The sequence below is a fragment of the Salvelinus namaycush genome, chromosome 12 (genome assembly GCF_016432855.1).
Source record: "Salvelinus namaycush isolate Seneca chromosome 12, SaNama_1.0, whole genome shotgun sequence".
Classification (NCBI taxonomy): domain Eukaryota; kingdom Metazoa; phylum Chordata; class Actinopteri; order Salmoniformes; family Salmonidae; genus Salvelinus; species Salvelinus namaycush.
This window is the reverse complement of record NC_052318.1, coordinates 28203711-28228399: the sequence shown is the minus strand read 5'-3', so window position 1 is coordinate 28228399 and position 24689 is coordinate 28203711. Positions and strand designations below refer to the sequence as shown.

Sequence of the window (24689 nt, the reverse complement as noted above, 5' to 3'; positions counted from 1 at the left end):
TTCAACCTCTCCCTGACCGAATCTGTATTAACTACGTGTTTCAAGCAGACCATCATAGTCCCTGTGCCCAAGGAAGCAAAGGTAACCTGCCTAAATGATTACCGCCCCGTAGCATTCACGTCGGTAGCCATGAAGTGCTTTGAAAGGCTGGTCATGTCTCACTTCACCAGCATCATCCTGGAAACCCAAAACCCACTCCAATTCGAATATTGCCCCAACACATCAACAGATGACTCAATCTCAATCGCACTCCACACAGCCATTTCCCACCTGGACAAAAGGAACACTTATGTGAGAATGCTGTTCATTGACTACAGCTCAGCGTTCAACACCATAGTGCCCACAAAGCTCATCACTAAGCTAAGGACGCGGCGACTGAACACCTCCCTCTGCAACTGGATCCTGGACTTCCTGACGGGCTGCCCCCAGGTGGTAAGGGTAGGCAGAACACATCTGCCACGCTGATCCTCAACACGGGGGCCCCTCAGGGGTGCGTGCTTAGTCCCCTCCTGTAATCTCTGTTCACCCACGACTGCGTGGCCAAGCACGACTCCAACACCATCATTAAGTTTGCTGACGACACAACAGTGGTAGACCTGATCACCAACAACGATGAGACAGCCTATTGGGAGGAGGTCAGAGACCTGGCAGTGTGGTGCCATGCCAACAACCTCTCCCTCAAAGTGAGCAAGACAAAGGAGCTGATCGTGGACTACAGGAAATGGAGGGCCGAACACGCCCCCATTCACATCCACATCACCAACAAACTATCATGGTCCAAACACACCAACACAGTCGTGAAGAAGGCACGACAACACCTTTCCCCCTCAGGAGACTGAAAAGATTTGGCATGGGTCCCCAGATCCTCAGAAAGTTCTACAGCTGCACCATCGAGAGCATCCTGACAGGTTGCATCACCGCATGGTATGGCAACTGCTTGGCATCCAACCATTAGGTGCTACAGAGGGTAGTGCGTACGGCCCAGTACATCACTGGGGCCAAGCTTCCTGCCATCCAGGACCTATATACTAGGCGGTGTCAGAGGAAGTCCCAAAACATTGTCAAAGACTCCAGTTACCCAAGTCATAGACTGTTCTCTCTGCTACCACACGGCAAGCGGTACCGGAGCACCAAGTCTAGGTCCAAAAGGCTCTCGCTAGCGGGATCCGTGCGCTAAGAGGTTAACAGCTTCTACCTCCAAGCCATAAGACTGCTGAACAATTAATAAAATGGCCACCCGGACTATTTATATTGAACCCCCCCTTTGTTTTTACACTGCTGCTGCTTGCTGTTTATTATCTATGCATAGTCACTTCACCCCTACCTACATCTACAAATGACCTCGACTAACCTGTACCCTCACACATTGACTCGGTACCGGTACCCCCGGAATATAGCCTCATTATTGTTATTTTATTGTGTTACTTTTTCTTAAATTTTTTACTTTAGTTTATTTAGTAAATCTTTTCTTAACTCCATTTTCTTAAAACTACATTGTTGGATAAGGGCTTGTAAGTAAGCATTTCACGGTAAATTATACACCTGTTTTATTCGGCGCATGTGACAAATAAAAATGGATTTGATTTGGAATAGTCGTTTTTCATTAACCATAATCAATCACATTTGTTACTGTAACCTCACAGCGCTGACATGATTTGCAATCTGAAAGTGATATGATGTAAATGTTTAAGGAAAAGAGCCGGTCTGTAACGTGATTGAATGTGAAACATAAGTAGATGAAATGTGAGAGAGAAGTCAATATACTCCCTGTCCCTCCCCAAGGCTGATATGTGAGTGTCTCTGAGGAACTCTCGGGCCAGTACTAATGGGTTGTGTGGCCACAGTCACGGCATATCACATGATTAAAAAATAATGAACAAAACCCAGTGACTTTATTTCAGTCCTTTATTTAAAGAGAAAACAGATAAAACAGGACATGCATACATACATCGAAAAGAATTCCGAAGTACAGACACCCACCATTACAGACATTTACACATAGAAACGTAAACACACAGAGAAAGACACACACACGCAAAAATGGGGCTCCCTTATGGAACAAGATGTTCTAAAACTGCCAAGGAAAACATAAGTCATTTCTCAAAAGGTAAGTCATCTTGGTTCAGCAAATTTATGACCACAAAAAGAACATGTACTGGTCAAGCTATGATTTCAACTTTTTCTAAATACAAACCCTGAAGCAAAAACAAGAAAAAGCTGTACTAATAAAATGCAACGTTAGACAAAAAAAATCAGCTATTGAGCAATAGTGGAAAATGGAAAGAAGTGTGTGAGAGAAAAGAGAGAAGTGTAAAGTGGAAGGAGGAACTATCTGAGGTGAGGACTGTGTGTACCATAGCAAATACTGGCTGGCTGTCACAATGGAGTGTTGCAATAAGGTGTGTGCTTTCCTGATTCTCTGGAAATTCAAGGGGATTAAGACAAACTCCAGAAACACACACAAGCCCTTTTAACAGATAGGCAATGATACATGCACACATACACACACACACACACACCGATCGGACAAATTAACGGCAATACATTTTAATTTACAAACAGATATACATATATAACCACTTTAAAAGAAGTCAACAAAGAATACATCAATAAAAGAGCGAATAAACCAAACTTATGTCTAAAATATTTTGCAACAAAGGAACAATAACATCAGACCACACAGCTCAACATGGGAACCGTTGCTTCAACAATGACAACAACCACAGACGGACAAAGAGAAAACAGGATGCTGGTCAGATGAAAGAGCCCGAAATGTCAGACAGCCTACAGACTGTTGTCGCCTTGCAATGTAACAGCCAACACCAGTCTGATAAGCTATCTGACAGGCCGAGAGAGTGACGGACATGCCTGAGACACAAACACACACGTAATATGAGGAAAGAGGAGGAAAAAATTCCTTCCATTACTTACCCTGAGAGAGAGAGGCTGTATTTGAATGGGGTGATTATCAGAGCTGCAGCAGACTGGAGGGAGGCTGAGGCTCTGTGCGTTCAACAGTGCCTCTCTGTTTTGAATCTACTCGACTGATTCGTCTCCTGGCTCCGTCACTGGGGCAGTGCAGCGAGTTCATAGGAGGGTTCACTGGAGGTAACGCCACAGACCCTTTTCACTGCACTCGCTCTCTTTTTCTCTCCGCTCGCTCCCCCCCCTTTCCTGCCTGTCTGCCCGGAGCTCCCAAACCAACATACCAGGGCAACAGTACAAAAAAAATACAAAAATAATTCACAAGCAATTACGAAAAATAGGAATCTTGGATCACAAGTCAGCTGACGTTATCCAACAAGCATAAGACAGAAAAAAAGTAACATATTGATGACATAACATCATTTTAAGTGATGCCCTTCCTCCCAGAGGAATTGTGAACATGAGCTTGCGGAGCGTTCAAGCTTTACATGGGAGTTGAGAGAGTGCAGAGGAGTCTGCTGCATTAACACACACACTGTCTGAAACTCCCTCCACAGCCAGGCACTGAAGACAAAGGAATCACTTACCACAAGCTTCAAACCAGGCACAACCCCTAAAAGATCATATAAAGTAAACAGATACCACCAAATACGACTTGTGATCCGAATGAAAGGCTCTATAAGGAAGAGAGTTACAGAAGTGGCACAAACACAGATCTGATTCAATCCATCAGTGTGTCTGGTTGGTTGAGCAGCCCCAGGTCTGACTCATGTGCTCTCTTATTGGAAGTAGAAAATAACTCTAGACAAAGGGACCAGCAGAATGATTCATGGACGATTTATGAAGTCTGATCCAAAGGTGCTCACTCTGTGGAATTTTACAGCATAGAAATTACATCAATAGTAGTATAGGTACAGATAAAAATCAAGTGATTTAACTCCCTGTTTTGATTTATTCAGATCTATCTACATCAGACTTGTAGAAGTGAAGTTATGAAAATCATATATTATCATAGCTATATTTACAAGATGTGCAGTCCATGTACATTCCTTGTCTATCCCATTTCAGTTGAAAAAACCCCACAAAAAACCCACAAATCCTAAAAAATTAACTGGGAAAAAACAGATTAGGCCTTACACAACTTAAATAATATATAACATCAGTCCCTGCATTACAGTGCACTCACCAAATCATTTAAGTAAAATAAAACCGATCCAAGCCAAACATAATAATTTAAATAAACAGGCTCTATGATAAGACTATCAGTTCTAGTCGTGGAAGCTGGACCAAAGAGTACTTAAGGCCTCGCAGAGGAGAATCAGTGCCAGTAGCTGCTGACCCACCCACACACAGTCACTGTAGAGCTGCTCAATGAAATGGATGTCCTATCCATACAACACCACACCACATGGCCAAGCACCTACCTTATAGTGAACAACCACTGAGGAAGCAAAAAACTATGGGCCATCATCTCTATCAAAAAATCCTGGAAAGCAAATAAATTAAGTCCAAGTTCCATGTAAACGGATAACCTTCAGTATCACTACAGAAACAAAGAAAACGATTACTTCATACGGATGGATATCCATCGATCGATAACATGGACACCCATACTTCGGATTATGGCGGTTTGTGTCTCATTGGAGATTATTGGAGACAGAGAAAAAAGAGGAGGATACAGCAAGTTTGTGCTGAGGGTTTTTTGACCGAGAGCCCAGAATGTGTGCTAGGCTAGCTGCTCTTCTCGCTTCTCAGTGTTGCCTTCACTTGGTTTTCCCCTCAGAGTACTTCTGCTGATGGTGGCGCTTGGCATAGCTCTGGGCCATGGAGTTGACGATGGAGCAGACAAAGAAACAAACCATGACCACGATCACCTTCTCAAAGCCCCACGACAGCCAGTTTTCATCCTGCAAGAAACGGAACAGAAACAGAAGGGCAAGACCCTGGTCACTCTGGAGTCAGCCTTCCCCACGTAGTCCCTAGCATCTACAGTCTCTGATGCTAAACTATAACCTATGTTCTATCTGAGTGGGATGAGATCTGCTCCCACATCCATGTGCAGGACAGAGCGAGATCAGTAGTAGTAAAAAGCAAACCCGCCAAACCTCCTCCCTTGCCCCCGGTGACCCCAACTGGCAGCCTCCGTTTCCCCAAAGTTAAATTGCCTCGCTTTTCTCCTGTAACTGCAGGAGGTTCAAGTTACAAGAAAAAAGGAACATTTTTCTAGAAACAGCCTTAATCTCTCGTTGTGCAACTCAAAGTCTCTCCTTTCCTTTTCTCTCTCTTTCTTACTAGCTCGCACATCGGATGAGGGGGGAAAAAAGAAAAAGGTTTACAATTAATAATTTTGAGAGAGAGGGAGTGGGAGAGAGAAAGAGAGAGAGAAGGAGCGGGAGAGGGATACAGAGAGAGAAAGAAAGAGAAAAAGAGAGGGAGAGACATTTTTAAAAAGCTTTCAAAGAGATACGGCTCGAGCTACAACTGGCTCTTTTTGTTCCAGACAGTTTTTTTTTAATGGATTGTCAATGGCAGGGCAGGGGGGCCCCGCCCGCCCTCCAGTCATCACTAGCAGTGGGTTCAGGCGGGGCACTCTGTGACAAGGTGGAGTGACTGAACACTCACATCAACTCAGACTAAGCATGACTCAGCACACCTACTGCTAACACTGTTAAGTGCTAATCGTGCTACACTGCTAATAGTGCTATAGCCAGACCCTACACTGGCCCCCTCTCCCTTAGCCCCAGCCCCCTCCTAGCCTCCCCTCAGCCTGCCCAGCCCACCATGCACCCAATGAACCCTCTCCCTGTAACTCTAAACGCTGCCCAGAGGCCCTGAGAGGTACAGTACTATTACATTGCTACTGCTGGACTACAGTATCATCTCCACTATATATATTCATCCCACTACTGTAATAGAAAGACTCAGGGAGAGATGGGAGGATTACAAATCTGAGAAAATAAAATAAAAGTGAAAAAGAGAGAAGAAAATGAGATTGAAAGGAAAGTGAATAATAAAAAAAGTAAATTACTGAAAGAGAGGGAGACAAAAAAGAGAGAGCGAGATAGAGAGAAGATAAAGAAAGAAAAGTGGAGGGAGTCTAAGAGAATGATAGAAAGAAAGTGAGGGAAACATTCTTTAGAGAGAGGGCCTCTCCATGAGGGAGGTAGTGAATAGAGGAAGGCAGTAGAGTATAGTAGAGGATGGGCCCCTGGATGAGGTACTTACGGCTGAGGTCCCCTCTCCCGCGTGGTGGTGCATCTTGGCTCTCTGGGCCTGCAAGTACTCCCTAAAGGGCTTCTGTAGAGAGGAGCCCAGCACTGGGACAGCACTGCCACACAGCCAACAGATAGAGGGAAAAAGAAGGGGAGGGAAGGAGGGAGGGTGGGTGGGATGGCGGCAAGGAGAGAGACAGAGGGGAGGGAGGAGGGGAACACAGAACACGTCACATCATTGTTACTCACCACCAAGCCAAGGGCAGCAACAAAGGGAGACATGCTGTCCTGCCTTCCTGCTCCCTTCCTCTCTCCCTGCTTCCCTCTTCCACACAGAGAGCGAGAGAGACTGTGCATTCAAACAGCTCATCCCCACAGACAGGAATTCAGAACAGACCAAAAAAAAAGAAACAGTGAAAAAGTACAGGATGTACTGAGAGCTACATATTCTAACACTTCAGCTTGTTTTAGAACAAAAAGAGAGAGAATAAAAAGAAAAGGGGAAAAAGTTGGCTTGTCCTCTAAGTCCACAGACACATACACACACACACACACATACTCCGGCTCTGGCAACCACACACACACTCTGGCACACATACACGCACACATCCGCAAACCCGTTCAACTCCCCTGCAGTGCTCCTCTCCTCTCTGCTGCAGCGAGCGAGGAGAAATGAATGACTTCTCAGAACTCTCACATTTATCACCAGCGGTTCCTGTAAGAACTGGTTTCAGCCAATTAATGAGGAAGTGAGTCGTGCCTGTGTCATCACTGGCTGAGAGAGGGGGAAGGCCCTGCCCTCTACCAGCCATAGGATGAGGAGGCTGCTGTAAGACAGCCCATATTAGGAAAACCCTTTACAAGATTCAGCCACCAACTACAAGCACACTACCACCCCCCACCTCTCTCTCTCTCTCTCTCTCACACACACACACACACACACACACACACACGCACACACACACACACAGAAGAAAGGAAGAGGAACAGACAGAGAGCGAGAGCGGCAGAGAGAGAGAGAGAGAGAGAGAGGCAGAGAGGCAGAGAGGCAGAGAGGCAGAGAGGCAGAGAGGCAGAGAGGCAGAGAGGCAGAGAGAGAGAGAGAGAGAGAGAGAGAGAGAGAGAGAGAGAGAGAGAGAGAGAGAGAGAGAGAGAGAGAGAGAGAGAGAATGCTCTGGAACAGAGAATGGCCCATCCCTAGTCAGGAGTTAGTGATTAATCACTAAACAAATACATACTAAAGACCTTACACTCTTTAGTGGCACAACTTTGTCAATTATAACCCATTACCAACATTGTTAAAAGCATTCCAACTCCTGATTATAAAGGTGAAAATGATACATCTGTAACGGTGGTGTGGGGATGGCATGTTCCAAGACACAACTCAAAGTGCAAACCGTATGTTCACAAAGGCTGTTGACTTCATAGGACCGATAAGTTTCTCTTTCAAACTCTTTAATTTACTTACTTCCCACACACTGAACACACACGTGTGCGTGTTCTCTCTCTCTCTCACACACACACACACACACACACACACACACACACACACACACACACACACACACACACACACACACACACACACACACACACACACACACACACACACACACACACACACACACACACACACACACACACACACACACACACACAATCTTCCCTCTCATTGTGTGAGAAAGTTAAGTTTATTTTAATCATTAACCAAACACAGAGTTACGGATATCCTTGTCATGAATGGACAGAATAAAAAGACTGTAAGTGACAAAGAAAATCCTAGAGATGGATCATGCTCATCTGACCCAATAGAGAATGCACAAAAGAAGATCCAGAGGAAGATGAGTGGATTAAAGATTCATCCCCTCCACCCTTCATCCAACACATTCTACAGCACTTTTTACACACATATAAACCAAACCGCTTCCTAAATGCTAAATAGTACAACAATTCTGGTAATAACTTAACTCTAAGACAAATAAATAAATTCAAAATCAGATCAGATATTCAATTTCCGACTGACTGAAACACAAACTGACAAGAACAAAGAGAGCAAGTCAGGGTTTGAGAAATGGCGGGCTCAATTCATGTCCTGTATGATGAGCAACACTGAGTCATGAGCCTGACACCAAAACTTAACAAGTTGACACAAACTCAAAGCTAACAGTCACAAATATGTTTTAATACCTCAGGGCTGTATCTGTGTGTCTTTATGTACATAAAACTGCCTGTTTTGAGCTTTTGGAACTATCACAAACTTTCTAGAACATTCTACAGACCGAACCTTCTGGACTTGTGTTGTACTATATACCTGTAAGTATCTTTAAAACCATATATTGTGCTGTATTTTTGTAAGAGGCACAGACAGTGATTGTAATGTATTTTTGTTCAAGGGGAATTGTAAATGTTACATTCAGACAATGTGAGTATGTGGAATCTGGAAAATATAGAATTTCTGAAGGTATGCATTCAAATATCTGTGATTAAAAAAATGAAAAAATGTGATTGGTCATTATTGTAGTAGATTTACTCTCTGTGAGTTTTTAAATGAAATGTTTTCTCTTAAATTATTTTTGTAACCACACCCTGAGTTTGCTGGCTCTTTAATCATAAGAGGGAGAACGTGGTAGTAGCCGTATTTCAGTAAAAGTCTAATAAAATAGTGCTATTCAGTAAACAATACATTCCTGTTATTTGCTTAACAGCTACTGAACAAACCTTGTAACCACCATGTTTGTTGAAATCATGTGGTTTACAATACTAGAACATAAAGATATATACTATAGAGCAACAGTGTGGGTGTTATAGGGTGGGTGGGTGGAGAATAATTATAATTCAATGCAAACAAGAAAAACCTAGAAAACCAAATTGACACTTTTAGAATTAGCCTAACAATCAAATATAAAAAGAGGATTTCTCTATTAAAGAGGAATATGGCTTATCTAGTTCCCGTAATCAGTCACAATTGATCCATATAGATTCTAGCTAAAATAACGCCACTTGATTTCAAAATAAAATGTCTCTCGTAATGAACAACAAGCAGACATAAGTATCAGCAACAGAACAAAAACATATCACACATTTAAATGATAGATTTGAATCACGTCATGCATTTACTCTATAATCCTAAATCTATTAAAAGCATGAATCTAATACAAATAACTAAGGAAATTAACATAAGCAAAATATAAAATCAACCACAAATTCTACAATCAATAGTAGTCTATTTCTTGACTGCCTTCTACCTTTAGAAAACTCTCAAACCAATGGTCAAAAACATGATTTTAGTACTTCAGGACTCTATCTTTATGATTTTGTGATACAGTATCTGGAACTTTTGCAAAATAATACTTTTCTGAAAATGTTTTTTTCTATAAAATCCCTATAAAATATATTTTTACACATCAGTGTATGAAATATTCACCAATTTCTAAAATCAGTTTGTTTTTGCATGTTGGTGAAAAGATGCTATTGATTTAACTATTGTTGAACAAATGCTACATTTAATTCTAAATTCTAATTATTTTCACATTGAATGAGATAATTCTATTTTCAATAAACCATAACAAGGGAGTCCAAATTGCAGTAATATTATGTAATCCAACGGGAGAGAACCCATTGCAATGTTTCCGACGGGAGACAAAACGATTCAAATGTGCCGTTAAAAAAATATATCAACATCAAACACAAAACATTGCATACATTTTGTCTCCACATTTATTCAGATAATTTGAACTATTACTGAATTAAGAAAACTCAAACATGTACTAGATCAGACAGGTCTTCATTCAGTGACTCACAATATACCAGAGCCTACATAACTACATCTGACAAAAAGATTCAAACTGAAGCTACATATAAAGTCCTACAATAATCTACAAATGCATAATAAAGCCCAATTATATGCGATCAAAAGCTAAAATAGAGAGCTAAGATAAATAAATCAATGTTGTTTCTGTTAGATTTAAGGTTAGATTTAATCAATATGCAACATTGAGGGCAAATATATGGCGTCATTGACCAGAAGAGGTGGTATGTTTGGACTACAGAGCCCACGCTAAAAAAACTATCTGGACATAACATGGGAGCAGCAGCTATTTGATGATGCCAGGTAGGACACAGAGGGGGACTTTAAGACTTGTAATGCATCACTGACCTAACAGATAACTTTTGCAGCAAACTATCAGTGGACACTTACTTTTTACATTGATATACTAGATCAGCTGCTGTGCCACATTTGGGTGTACTAACTCTCTTGTTAACTCTATGAAGCCTGTATTGATACATTTAAATGAAGTGATATATAGATTCATGCAGGGAGGACCTTATCAAGCAGATGATGAGTCTCATTTCTCCTCACCCTGTGAGCTCACATCTCAGGTCAGGGGTTGGGAACTGAGAACTGACAGATCTATGGGAGGTATAGGTATCATCACACACACTGACACACACACTGAAACATACAACAACTGAAGCAAACATGCATGCACACACAGTGACAGACATACACACACACACTCCATACGCTGACGGTCAAACGGTCAAATCGACAGTGTTCTGTCTAAAGATGGGGGAGACGAGAGGCTGTGACTGAAGCCCTGCCAGCATGATTGAGTGGGGAGACCTGTGGACATCCACATGCTGACAGGTAAGAGATAGGGCCTAGGCCATACTTAGAAGAATAGAAATTACTAGTACCTAATGCATTTTTATATGTAAGAAACGAGCAGGGCCAAATCAGATAACCATGGTTTCATTTAGCCCGTCAGCGATTTGAGCTCCCTGTCTGGCTGTGAAGGTCTATTTGCCTACCCACTCACAGCCAAGTCACATCAAGGAGGAAAAATCTACTTATTGATAAATAACCAGGGAGGAGTAGAATGTTCAGGTGCTGAGCCATGTTCTTAACATCTCACAAGGAGACTTGCTTCCTTAACGAAACCACCACCAATACATCCTCCTCCTACATAGAGGACAAAACATTAAAGAGTTCATTTGTGACCGTCAACAACGGGCCATTTTTTTTATGAGCTATCATTTCCTTCTGTCACGTATATTATATTCCCATTTTTTTTGGTGCGTTCATTTCCCTGAGACCAAATTCTACAGAACATGATTCAGAGGTAACCTATGACCCCTGGCCCCTTGTGAAGCTGCCTGACACACACACACACACACACACACACACACACACACACACACACACACACACACACACACACACACACACACACACACACACACACACACACACACACACACACACACACACACACACACACACACACACACACACACACAAATTTCTCTCTCTCTCTCTCACACACACGACCACAAGCAGCCACAATACACACATGAAAACTAGTGGCACAATCATAAATACCCCCACACACACACCCAACCCAGGGGCAGGACATGACAGCGATAGAGAACAATTCTCACATGACAGCGAGCACAGCTAGCTAACCCCTGGCCAGGTCCAACTGGTTACAACATCACAACAAAGAGCTTAGGCAACCGTTAGTGTTACTCAACACAACACCGTCAGAGCCCAAGTTCACATCAAACATAACACTTCTGCCAGTACAACCAGATACAGCCAGAAACTCAGGCTTGGTGTTAATGGCATTGTGTCTGTCTGACCTGAGACAATGAAACCTGGAAGTCTTTGTCACAACTATGAATAAACCACTCATCTAAAAGGTTTCCATCTAATTTTACAATTATAATATTTCAATGTACAGTTTGTTCAAGATGTAACACAAACTGTAGAATTGTTGTTATCTGGTAATAATAATGGCATCAGGGCAGGTGCTCCTACTTTTCTACTGCTCCTATAGCCAAATTGTCCACGATGTGTTTTACATAGGCCTTCATTTTCTACAAAAACACACTGACTCATCACACATTGTAGGCTAAGCCAGGGAGAACCAGAGATGAAAGGGAGTTGGTTAAGTATCTCTGCTACAACCACTACTAGACTAGATGAATCAGCTAGTTGGCTAGGCTATGCTGTCAAAACAAGCTAGTCTTTACTGCAGTTGGCCCCTTCACCCCTGTGCCTGACCATGAGACAACAAACGCTAACGACTCCAAAGTAACCTTCTACTGGCAATATTAATTTCTCCGCTCGGCGCCGGTGGGTACTTCATGCAGCAACGCACCACCGTGCTCGAGGGGGACTTTTTTTCAAGATTATCTCCTTTGATAGACAATTCGTTGCATTTACAGTTACAAGAGAAAAAAGAGAGAAAACATTTGTAATGTGCTTTAAAAAACAACACCAATCAAAAGGGCAGGTGCTCCAGCACACCTAGGACTCTATATGTGCACATGCCTGCATGTAATAATGGCTCATGTAGGCAAGCAATAATCCCCGATAATGATTTGTGAAGAGTGTAAAAAAAGTTAGTTGAGTTACGGTGAAAAAATACGGTGAAAAAAATGTATGTGTGACTCCATGTCTCAGTATGTCAGTCTGATCTGGTCCCGTTGAATCAGGCTCTTTCCCAATGACTTCATCACTAAGGCATGGAGCCCGCTCCTGGATGGAGATCCCCCTAGTACTACCCAGCCAGTGTGTTTATCACAACTCTGCCTGCTTCCCTCTCAACTATCTGTGGCAGACACACACACACACACACACACCACACCACACACACACACACACACAATCTCTTTCACATACATACTCTCAGACAAATTCACAGAAAGGAGGGAGCACTAAACAATGAAGGGAGGGAGGGAAGAAGGGATGAGATCATTTCTTTTTTGGAAATGACTTATCAGCACGGGTCTGCAGGGAGGGACTGCCAGCTAAACACACTGTCTGCCCCCAGGGGTGCCCACTGCCAGGAAACAAGGAGCACCAATTATATATAGCACTCTGTTATTCCTGTCACCTCACATGCACGTAGTCCTATAAAACAGCCCCCAACAACCCACCAACAACCACCCAGGTCTGGGCCTATGAGTGGCTGAGGAGGTGTGATGAGGTGAGAGGTCTGTGTCACTCAGTGACTGTGCTGCTGGCCTTTCCAGAGGTAGGGTGTGGGGAATGGAATGGTTGACTGACTCACAGAGGGATAGAGACAGCCATGACTAGCCTGGCCAGGATTCCCAGTTGGAACGCAGGAGAGGCCAAGAGGAGGGGAGCAGGGGGTATGGGAGAAAGCTAGAACCAGAGTCTGCCTGGGCAGATCTGATCCCATTGATTCATTTTTTTTAAATGTTTTATTTCACCCTTATTTAACCAGGTATCGATGGCCACACTACTGAGTCAGAGACACTCCACATAGGTTGAATATCTCCCATGCTATATTTATTGTTGCAAAATTGTCACGCCATTTCTGGACCATTGTCAACAAACTAATTATGTAAGTAACAAATCTATGACTGACCAATGCAGAATGTGTGGCTTATAGAGTATGCAGTGAATAATGGGTGGCTGTGTACGTGCGGCTCATATAATACATTCACCTTGTTGATCATCTACTTTGACATTCCACAGATCACCACATAGGTTACTATGGAGCTGGAGAAACCCACAGGCTGCAAGACAGTCTTTCGCTCTAAAATTGTGTACAATATGTTCTACTTTCATTACATGCATAAAAAATAACAACACATTAACAAATAGCAACCATTTAAGATAAATATATTATTCTTACTCAATTCTAATATTTTTATTGTCAGACCTCAGAACAAGGGAGAGAAAGTGCTTCAGCGGTGAATCATGAGGAGTTTTTCAGTCTCCCCTTTGAGCACAGTAATAGTCTCAGGTTTGTGGCTAGGTTGTGCATACGCTTTGGGCAGGATGTGTCTGTCTGTCTGTCTAATGTACAGACAGCCAGTGAAAGTACTGTTCAAGACCTACTTTGTTGACCTTGCCCCTTTCTAACACTACAACGATACAAAATAGCAATTGTCTATTGCTAGTTCCAGTGCTTTACAACCACTGTTACTGCCTGAGGTGAAAAAGTATTCAGAAAGTATTCTTCAGAGAGTATTCTTCAGAGAGTATTCTTCAGAGAGTATTCTTCAGAAAGTATTCTCCAGAAAGTATTCTTCAGAAAGTATTCTTCAGAAAGTATTCACACCACTTGACTTTTTCCACATTTTGTTGTGTTACAGCCTGATTTTAACATGGATTACATTTAGATTGTTTTGTCACTGGCCTACACACAATACCCCATAATGTCAAAGTGGAATTGTGTTAAAAATATATATTTTTACAAATTAAAAATGAAAAGCTGGAATGTTTTGAGTCAATAAGTATTCAACCCCTTTGTTATGGCAAGCCTAAATACATTCAGGAGTAAAAATATGCTTAACAAGTCATACTAATAATAGTGTTTAACATGATTTTTGAATGACTACCTCATCTCTGTGCCCCACACATACAATTATCTGTAAGGTCCCTCATTCGAGCAGTGAATTTTAAACACAGATTCTACCACAAAGACCAGGGAGGTTTTCCAATGCCTCACAAAGAAGCGCACCTATTGGTAGATGGGCAAAAATACAAATAAAAGCAGACATTGAATATCCCTTTGAGCATGGTGCAGTTCTTAATTACACTTTGGAGGGTGTATCAATACACCCAGTCACTACAAAGATACAGGGGTCCTTCCTAACTCAGTTGTCGGAGAGGAAGGAAACAGTTTAAGGATTTCACCATGAGGCCAATGGTGACTTTAAAACAGTTAGAGAGTTTAATGACTGTGAGAGGAGAAAACTGAGGATGGATCAACAACATTGTAGTTACTCCACAATACCAACCTAAATAACAGAGTGAAAAGAAGGAAGCCTGTAAAGAATAAAATGCATCCTGTTTGCAATAAGGCAACTGCAAAAAATGTGGCACAGAAATTAATTGTAATTTTTGTCCTGAATACAGATATGTTTGGGGCAAATCCAACACAACACATCACTGAGTACCACTCTCTCTATATTTTCAAGCATGGTGGTGGCTGCATGAATACTTGTCATCGGCAAGGACTAGGGAGTTTTTTAGGATAAAAAGAAACGTAATAAACCTAAGCACAGGCAAAATCCTGGAGGAAAACCTGGTTCAGTCTGCTATCCAACAAACACTGGGAGACAAATGCACCTTTTATAAGGACAATTACCTAAAGCACAAGGCCAAATATACACTAGAGTTGCTTACAAAGATGACATTGAATGTTCCTGAGTGGCCTAGTTACAGTTTTGACTTAAATCGGCTTGTAAATCTATGGCAAGACATGAAAATGGCTGTCTAGCAATGATCAACAACCAACTTGACAGAGCTTGAAGAATTATGTGCAAATACTGTACCATCCAGGTGTGCAAAGCTCTTAGAGACTTACCCAGAAACACTCACAGCTGTAATTGCTGCCAAAGGTGATTCTAACATGAATGACTCAGGGGTGTGAATACTTCTGTATTTAATTTTCAATCAATTTGCTAACATTTCTAGAAACATGTTTTCACTTTGCCATTATGAGGTATTGTGTGTAGATGGGGGAGAAAAAATGTAATCACAACAAAATGTGGAATAAGTCAAGGTGTATGAATACTTTCTGAAGGCACTGTGTGGTCAATCAAAACATGAAATAAGAGTAACTACATTTTGATTCTCAATATAAATAACCTCACATGTTCCTTTAAAAAAAAACATTTAAAACCATTAGATGAAGACCATGGATAAAAATGTATGTGAAGCTCTGATAATTGCAAAATCACCTATTAGTACTATCAAGTTAAACATTCTTCCAATCATTTATAACAAGTCTAATCAAGTATATCACCTCTCTCTTCAAACACAAATTGATAAAAGGGTGTTAAAGGTACAAGAGTAAACAGTTGTTATTCAGTCTCTTTGTATGGAGAAATTAGCTGTAAATAATCCCTATTTAGATACAAACCCCTACTAAAACACACCCTTTGACTCATTAGCTTGGCTGTCATTGTTCTGATATAACTGCTCTGTTTGTGTTCATGTTGAATGACTTGCCTTGGAGCAACATCCTGCCCTGCCATGTGTTTTGGTAACAGACAGACAGCGCTGTAAAGCAGGCCAGTGACTCAGGACGCAGGGTGAACAGAGGTGGACTGGACGGCTCTTTGATGACTTGTCCTCCATCTCTGGGGAGAGGTGCTCATACAGCACTTCATATAGCATCATCAGCTTCATACAGACAGAGCATCACTATACACAACAACAAACCACAGGCTGATACTAACCTATCCAAAACACTCACATCATGTTGACTAAAATCAAACAGGAATTGTGTCGTTATATCAAGACATAATAGATTTGTTGTTTGTTGCTAATTTAATCAATGATGCTGTACAAATGAAAAATACTTGGGGGAACAGGAGACAAAAACAAATGAATCAGGGATGAATAAAGCAGGAAGTAGCGTGCCGTGCAATGATGATCACGCCAAACTTAAGGGCAACGACACATGACACCGGACCCAGTGCATTGATCTGACCCCCTACTTCATCTGACCCCCTACCCCATCTCCCCCGCTCTTACTCATCTGTACCATAAACACACACAGAGAACAGAACACAGAGTACCAACCCCTTCACAGGCCTTCAATGTGATAATGACCACATACAGTACCAGCCAAAAGTTTGGGCACACCTACTAATTCAAGGGTTATTCTTTATTTTTACTATTTTCTACAAGGCAAAGGATGGCTACTTTGAAGAATCGAAAATATAAAATACATTTTGATTTTTTTAACACACTCTTGCAAGAATATGGACTTGGTCTTTCACCAAATAGGGTTATCTTCTGTAAACCACCCTACCTTGTCACAACACAACTGATTGTCTCAAACACATTAAGAAGGAAAGAAATTGCACAAATTAACTTTTAACAAGGCACACCTGTTAATTGAAATGCATTCCAGGTGACTACCTCATGAAGTTGGTTGAGAGAATGCCAAGAGTGTGCAAAGCTTTCATCAAGGCAAAGGGTGGCAACTTTGAAGAATCTCAAATATAAAATATATTTTGATTTGTTTAACACTTTTTTGGTCACTACATGATTCCATATGTGTTATTTGATAGTTTTGATGTCTTCACTATTATTCTACAATGTAAAAAATAGTAAAAATAAAGAAAAACCCTGGAATGAGTAGGTGTGTCCAAACTTTTGACTGGTACTGTATGCATATCACCTATATCATACTTTCCTACTGACCTCTTGCCAAGTCGCCCTTGCAAAAGTGGTTGTCTAACCTCAAGTGTCTTTACTGTTAAATAAAAGTTAAATAAATAAATACAAATATCACTTATAACTCTCATTTACTATTGAAGACCACCTGGATTCTGGACAGACCGAGCAAGCTCTCCAAGTTCTTATGTATTTCTCAAACTCTCTCCGATTGAGAGAAATCAGTTTTTTGAGGGAGCCAAGCGCTGTAATCATAAGAAGAGGAGATGAGTAAAGGGGCTCCCCGTTGTGACTTGCATTAAACTTAACGACTCTGTTATAAAAACCGTCAACCCCAATCTGGCCCTCCATCACTCTCTCCTCCGCTCTGACCCCTCTCTCCTGTCCTCCTAAATGAGAGATCCGACTGTGTTTCCCCCTAGAGAGGCCTGGCCCGGCCTGCCACTATAGGCTTGATAAATGCCATCTTTATGAGGGCTTTTCAGGTGATCCGTCCCTCCCAGCCTTCGTTCTCAGCAGCCAGTGACTAACAACTAACAACATAAGGGGGGAAATCATGTGGTCTGCCCTGTCGGCCCTCCCTGCAAAAAAACACCCCCACCACCCAGCCCTACCCAAAACCCTCAAACAACCCCCACCCTTCCTGCCAATTGCGTTAATAGGAAGAATTTGCTCATATTTCTCAATGAGGGTCTGGCTATTTATAAGGACCAGTGAGGTGCATTCCATAACCCTGGAATAAACATGAAGGGGTTCCACTCAAAGCCATTAATTTAACTTTGATTTGATTTTGGAATTGCTAATAGAATCTTGTGAGAGGTGAGGAGTCACCATAATCATCCAAACTTAACCTACATTTAATTCATCTCCTAGGCCTAAAGTTCACCTTCATTTAGAACAATTACTTAGAATCTGGTAAATTCCTGATAGAATATCTGAGGAAATTTGGATAATTCTCTGTCAGATCTTTAAAACTAGTCAGTTACTGATACAAACACAATTAGCCCAGGCACACATCTCTCTCTCTCTCTCTCTCTCTCGCTCTCCCTCTGCATCCTCCAAGCCCTCCCTATGAGCAGGGCTCAGTGCACCCTGGTCTCAATGGGTTCCCCTGATTAAATAAAAGTTACATTTTAAAAAGGCTCACAGGGTTAAGCTTACTGTAGTTTAGTGTTAGTTGGTCTGGGAGGCAGGGAGGCAGGGAGGCAGGGAGGCAGGGAGGCAGGGAGTCAAGGAGCAAGAAAGGCCATCTGCATGGACATTGTGCTGATAATGTGCTCCACACTAAGAGATGGACTCACATGGAAATTGATACCTTCTCATGGAGAGGATCCCTTTTTCCCCATTCTCTATCCCTGCCATTCATAGGGAGACCCCAGTCAGCCTGGTTTTCACCACACCAGCCCCTGCATCTCAATGGACCCCTCACCAATAATCCCCTCCATTGACACAGAATCTGAGGGATTACTGAATTACAATACATGTTACAGTGGCTGATTGACCGCAGTAGATGGGCTTCAATCAAAGTGATTGAATATCATCCAGGGAATTCCCATGCTGCTTTCAAGATCTAAAAACACTAAGTACAGTATAGTTACAGTAAGTGGTAAAAATGCTACAAAATAACCCCCCCCCCCCCCCCACACACACACACACACACACTGAATCAGTGTCTGAAACTATACAATATAATCATCATCATCAAGAACCCTTCATTCCCACATGTCATCTCATGTGATCTGGCTGTTGTGTTGAATAGCTGGCATAGCCAGTCTCACCACTACTCCAGCTTAAATGCACAGCCGTACTGCTAGGCAGATGACACACAGCTCTATTTACCAATCAGACCCAGGGACCAAGCTAAGGTAGCTACCCTTCACAAGTGTCTTGCTGAGATCAAATGTTGGATGTCTGACAAATTTCTCCAGCTCAATGATAGGAAATCAGAGGATGTTTTATTTGGCCCCCACCTTGCTTGAACCCAGATTGTAGATAACCTTGGTAATTTGTCCACCAATGTAAAGCTTACGTCCATAAGCCTTGGCGTTTTCTTTGACCCTGACCTAAACCTCGAGCTGCATGTAAAAAAGGTTGTCCAGTCCTGCTTTTATCATCTAAGAAATATAGTTAAAGTAAAGTATTTTATTTCAGTCACTGATCTGGAGAAAGTTATACATGCTTTTATTTCCTCACACCTATATTACTGTAACTCAGTCAGAAATCACTCCATCTATAGTAAGTTCAAAATGCTGCAGCTCGGCTTTTAACAGGCACCCGAAAATGTAACCATGACACCTATTTCAGCTTCTCCACACTGGCTACAAGTCACTTTTAGAATACATTTTATGAATCACGTTTATGGCTAGGCTTGGTTTAGACCCATCCTATATCTCAGATCCTTTATCTCCCTATGAGCCAGGACGCAGCCAGAGATCCTCTGGCAGGGCGCTGTGGACCATTCTAGGTTGGAGATCAGGCTGCTTCTCTTTCTTCTCCATTTCTCCTTCCTCCTGTCTTTGTTTCTTTGATAGTACTTTTATTTTGATGTGAAGCACTTTGTTACTTATATTGAAAAGCTTTATACAAATAAAGTTATTATTATTATTACTGCAGACATCAAACATCCCTTTAGGTTGGGGCTGGGGTGGAATTAATACAGTATCTAATCACTGAGCTCTCATTGCTGACGCTCATCAAGCATGATTAACACAGGAAACCAACCAACCTCTCCAGTTCCAGAAAATAACTTACAATGATGTGTGTTTTCCTCTGGAATCCCAACCACACTGACTAGTCTTTTATCAGAGATAACAAGAGAGGGAAGTAAAGGGGGATGGTAACAAAGAAACATGCTGATTATCTGATTACACCAGCAGAGTCATTGTGACTTGGGGGGTGTCATGATGAGTCTGGTGTGCCATGCAGCTGTGCGACATCATATCATACAGGAAGTAGCATGATAAGCTCTATCCACTGTGATTCTTATATGAATGGTTTGGCAACACTAAACAGGGATAGAATGTGATGAAAGATTATTTATGGTTGTGGTGTGCTGGCACTCTTACCAAGATATCAAAAATGTTCGTCTTTATTTATGATTGCTCTAGACTTCAATCAGAAGCTAAATGAGATGAGAGAGGGGCACATTCTGATCCACCATGACAACCATGACAGGAAAAGCATTCTCTTTTGATGAGGAGACATCATTAGTCATCAAATATAATATACTGGTGGCTTCAGTCTTATCAGGACCACCACATCATATAAAAGCTTTCTATTATGATTTAACAATACATTACAAAAATATTGAGATGTGTTGTATGCCAAGAGCAAGTTCTGAAAACAAAATGGATGATATACGATCAAGACTATCCTACCAACAGAGCAATAAAAACTGCAATATCTTATGTTTCACCAAATTTTGGCTGAACGACGACACGGATAATATAGAGCTGGTGGGATTTTCCATGCATCGGCAGGACAGAGAAGCTACGTCTGGTAAGGCGAGGGTGTCTGTCTATTGGTCAATAACAGCGGGTGCGCGATGTCTAATATTAAAGAAGTCTCAAGGTATTGCTCGCCTGAGGTAGAGTACCTTATGATAAGCTGTAGACCACACTATCTACCAAGAGAGTTCTCATCTATATTATTCGTAGCGGCCTATTTACCATCACAAACCATCGCTGGCACTAAGACCGCACTCAACCAGCTGTATTAGGCCATAAGCAAACAAGAAAATGCTCATCCAGAAGCGGCGCTCCTAGTGGCCGGGGACTTTAATGCAGGCAAATTTAAATCAGTTTTACCACATTTCTACCAGCATGTCATGTGCAACCAGAGGGGAAAAAATCTAGACCACCTTTTCTCCACACACAGAGACGCGTACAAAGCTCTCCCACCATTTGGCAAATCTGACCATAATTCTATCCTCCGAAATCCTGCTTACAAGCAAAAACTAAAACAGGAAGCAATGGTGTAAAGTACTTAAGTAAAAATACTTTTAAGTACTACTTAAGTAGTTTTTGGGGCATCTGTACTTTACTATTTATATTTTTGCCAACTTTTACTTTTACTTCACTACATTCCTAAAGAAAATAATGTACTTTTTACTCCATACATTTTCTCTGACACCCAAAAGTACTCATTACATTTTGATAGGAAAATGGTCCAATTCACTTATCAAGAGAACATCCCTGGTCATCCCTACTGCCTCTGATCTGGCAGACTCACTAAACACAAATTATTTGTTTGTAAATTATGTCTGAGTTTTGGAATGTGCCCCTGGCTATCCGTCAATTTAAAAAATATATATACGCTTTTTATACGGAATTTGAAATGGTTTATACTTTAACTTTTCATACGTAAGTACATTTTAGGAGTTCCATTTACTTTTGATACTTAAGTACATTTAAAACCAAAAACGTTAACTTTTTTTTTTACTCAAGTAGTATTTTACTGGGTGACTTTCACTTTTACTTGAGTCATTTTCTATTAAGGTATCTTTACTTTTACTCAAGTATGACAAATTAGTACTTTTTCCACCACTGTCAGGAAGTACCAGTGACTTGCTCAATAGAGAAGTGGTCAGATGACACGGATGCTACGCTACAGGACTGTTTTGCTAGCACAGACTGGAATACATATCTTGCATTACTCATTACTCATCTCATATGTATATACTGTATTCTATACTATTCTACGGTATCTTAGTCACTTAATGTTTACATATCTGGAATTACTCATCTCATATGTACACTGCTCAAAAAAATAAAGGGAACACTTAAACAACACAATGTAACTCCAAGTCAATCACACTTCTGTGAAATCAAACTGTCCACTTAGGAAGCAACACTGATTGACAATAAATTTCACATGCTGTTGTGCAAATGGAATAGACAACAGGTGGAAATTATAGGCAATTAGCAAGACACCCCCAATAAAGGAGTGGTTCTGCAGGTCACCACCTGCAAAATGACCTCCAGCAGGCCACAAATGTGCATGTGTCAGCATATGGTCTCACAATGGGTCTGAGGATCTCATCTCGGTACCTAATGGCAGCCAGGCTACCTCTGGCGAGCACATGGAGGGCTGTGCGGCCCCACAAAGAAATGCCACCCCACACCATGACTGACCCACCGCCAAACCGGTCATGCTGGAGGATGTTGCAGGCAGCAGAACGTTCTCCACGGCGTCTCCAGACTCTGTCACGTCTGTCGCATGTGCTCATGTGCTCAGTGTGAACCTGCTTTCATCTGTGAAGAGCACAGGGCGCCAGTGGCGAATTTGCCAATCTTGGTGTTCTCTGGCAAATGCCAAACGTCCTGCACGGTGTTGGGCTGTAAGCACAACCCCCACCTGTGGACGTCGGGCCCTCATACCACCCTCATGGAGTCTGTTTCTGACCGTTTGAGCAGACACATGCACATTTGTGGCCTGCTGGAGGTCATTTTGCAGGGCTCTGGCAGTGCTCCTCCTTGCACAAAGGCGGAGGTAGCGGTCCTGCTGCTGGGTTGTTGCCCTCCTACGGCCTCCTCCACGTCTCCTGATGTACTGGCCTGTCTCCTGGTAGCGCCTCCATGCTCTGGACACTACGCTGACAGACACAGCAAACCTTCTTGCCACAGCTCGCATTGATGTGCCATCCTGGATGAGCTGCACTACCTGAGCCACTTGTGTGGGTTGTAGACTCCGTCTCATGCTACCACTAGAGTGAAAGCACCGCCAGCATTCAAAAGTGACCAAAACATCAGCCAGGAAGCATAGGAACTGAGAAGTGGTCTGTGGTCACCACCTGCTCCTTTATTGGGGGTGTCTTGCTAATTGCCTATAATTTCCACCTTTTGTCTATTCCATTTGCACAACAGCATGTGAAATTTATTGTCAATCAGTGTTGCTTCCTAAGTGGACTGTTTGATTTCACAGAAGTGTGATTGACTTGGAGTTACATTGTGTTGTTTAAGTGTTCCCTTTATTTTTTGAGCAGTGTATATACTGTTTTCTAGGTGTGTGCAAACTTTTGACTGGTACTGACGATTGTTCTTCAGACGCAATTATCTATTTACTGAATATTTTCATAAACATTAAATTAAATAATCATTTTTGAACACCCTGTAAATGTTCTAAATTGTAGTTGAAGTTGATAATACAGAAATCCAATAATTTATCCTTTAAAAGGAATAGTCCCATCTCTCTTGAACTTGTTTGGCTTGTAATGTTCAATGGCATTCACTTAATAATATTTACATATCTTGCAATACTCATCTCATATGTACAGTTGAAGTCGGAAGTTTACATACACTAGGTTGGAGTCATTAAAACTTGTTTTTCAACCACTCCACAAATTTCTTGTTAACAAACTATAGTTTTGGCAAGTCGGTTAGGACATCTACTTTGTGCATGACACAAGTAATTTTTCCAACAATTGATTAAAGACAGATTATTTCACTTATAACTCACTGTATCACAATTCCAGTGGGCCAGAAGTTTACATACACTAAGTTGACTGTGCCTTTAAACGGCTTGGAAAATTCCAGAAAATGATGTCATGGCTTTAGAAGCTTCTCATAGGCTAATTGACATAATATGAGTCAATCGGAGGTGTACCTGTGTATGTATTTCAAGGCCTACCTTCAAACTCAGTGCCTCTTTGCATGACATCATGGGAACATTTTAAAAAAGACCTCAGAAAAAGAATTGTGGACCTCCACAAGTCTGGTTCATCCTTGGGAGCAATTTCCAAATGCCTGAAGGTACCACGTTCATCTGTACAAACAATAGTATGCAAGTATAAACACCATGGGACCACGCAGCCATCATACCGCTCAGGAAGGAGACAGATTCTGTCTCCTAGAGATGAACGTACTTTGGTGCGAAAAGTGCAACTCAATCCCAGAACAACAGCAAAGGACCTTGTGAAGATGCTGGAGGAAACAGGTACAAAAGTATCTATTTCCACAGTAAAACAAGTCCTATATCGACATAACCTGAAAGGCCGCTCAGCAAGGAAGAAGCCACTGCTCCAAATCCGCCATAAAAAACCCAGACTACGGTTTGCAACTGCACATGGGGTCAAAGATTGTACTTTTTGGAGAAATGTCCTCTGGTCTGATGAAACAAAAATAGAACTGTTTGGCCATAATGACCATTGTTATGTTTGGAGGAAAAAGGGGGAGGCTTGCAAGCCGTAGAGCACCATCCCAACCGTGAAGCACAGGGGTGGCAGCTGGTGCACTTCACAAAATAGATGGCATCACGAGGCACGAAAATTAGGTGGATATATTGAAGCAACATCTCAAGACATCAGTCAGGAAGTTAAAGCTTGGTCGCAAATGGGTCTTCCAAATGGACAATGACCCCAAGCATATTTCCAAAGTTGTGGC

The 24689-nt window shown here is 41.8% G+C and overlaps 1 protein-coding gene across 3 annotated transcripts in view; it reads right to left on the bottom strand.

The window, feature by feature from the left end:
- Window positions 1-3746: 3746 nt before the first annotated feature.
- LOC120057065 (vacuole membrane protein 1-like) overlaps window positions 3747-24689 on the bottom strand; it is a 113489-nt gene continuing 92546 nt past the window's right edge. For all 3 annotated transcript variants that reach the window (XM_039005451.1, XM_039005450.1, XM_039005453.1), the window contains exons 11-12: window positions 6151-6253; window positions 3747-4832 (exon numbers count right to left, since the gene is read on the bottom strand). In XM_039005451.1, the coding sequence (XP_038861379.1) occupies window positions 4689-4832; window positions 6151-6253 (247 nt within the window). In that variant the 3' untranslated portion in view covers window positions 3747-4688. The remainder of the gene's footprint in view (window positions 4833-6150; window positions 6254-24689) is intronic.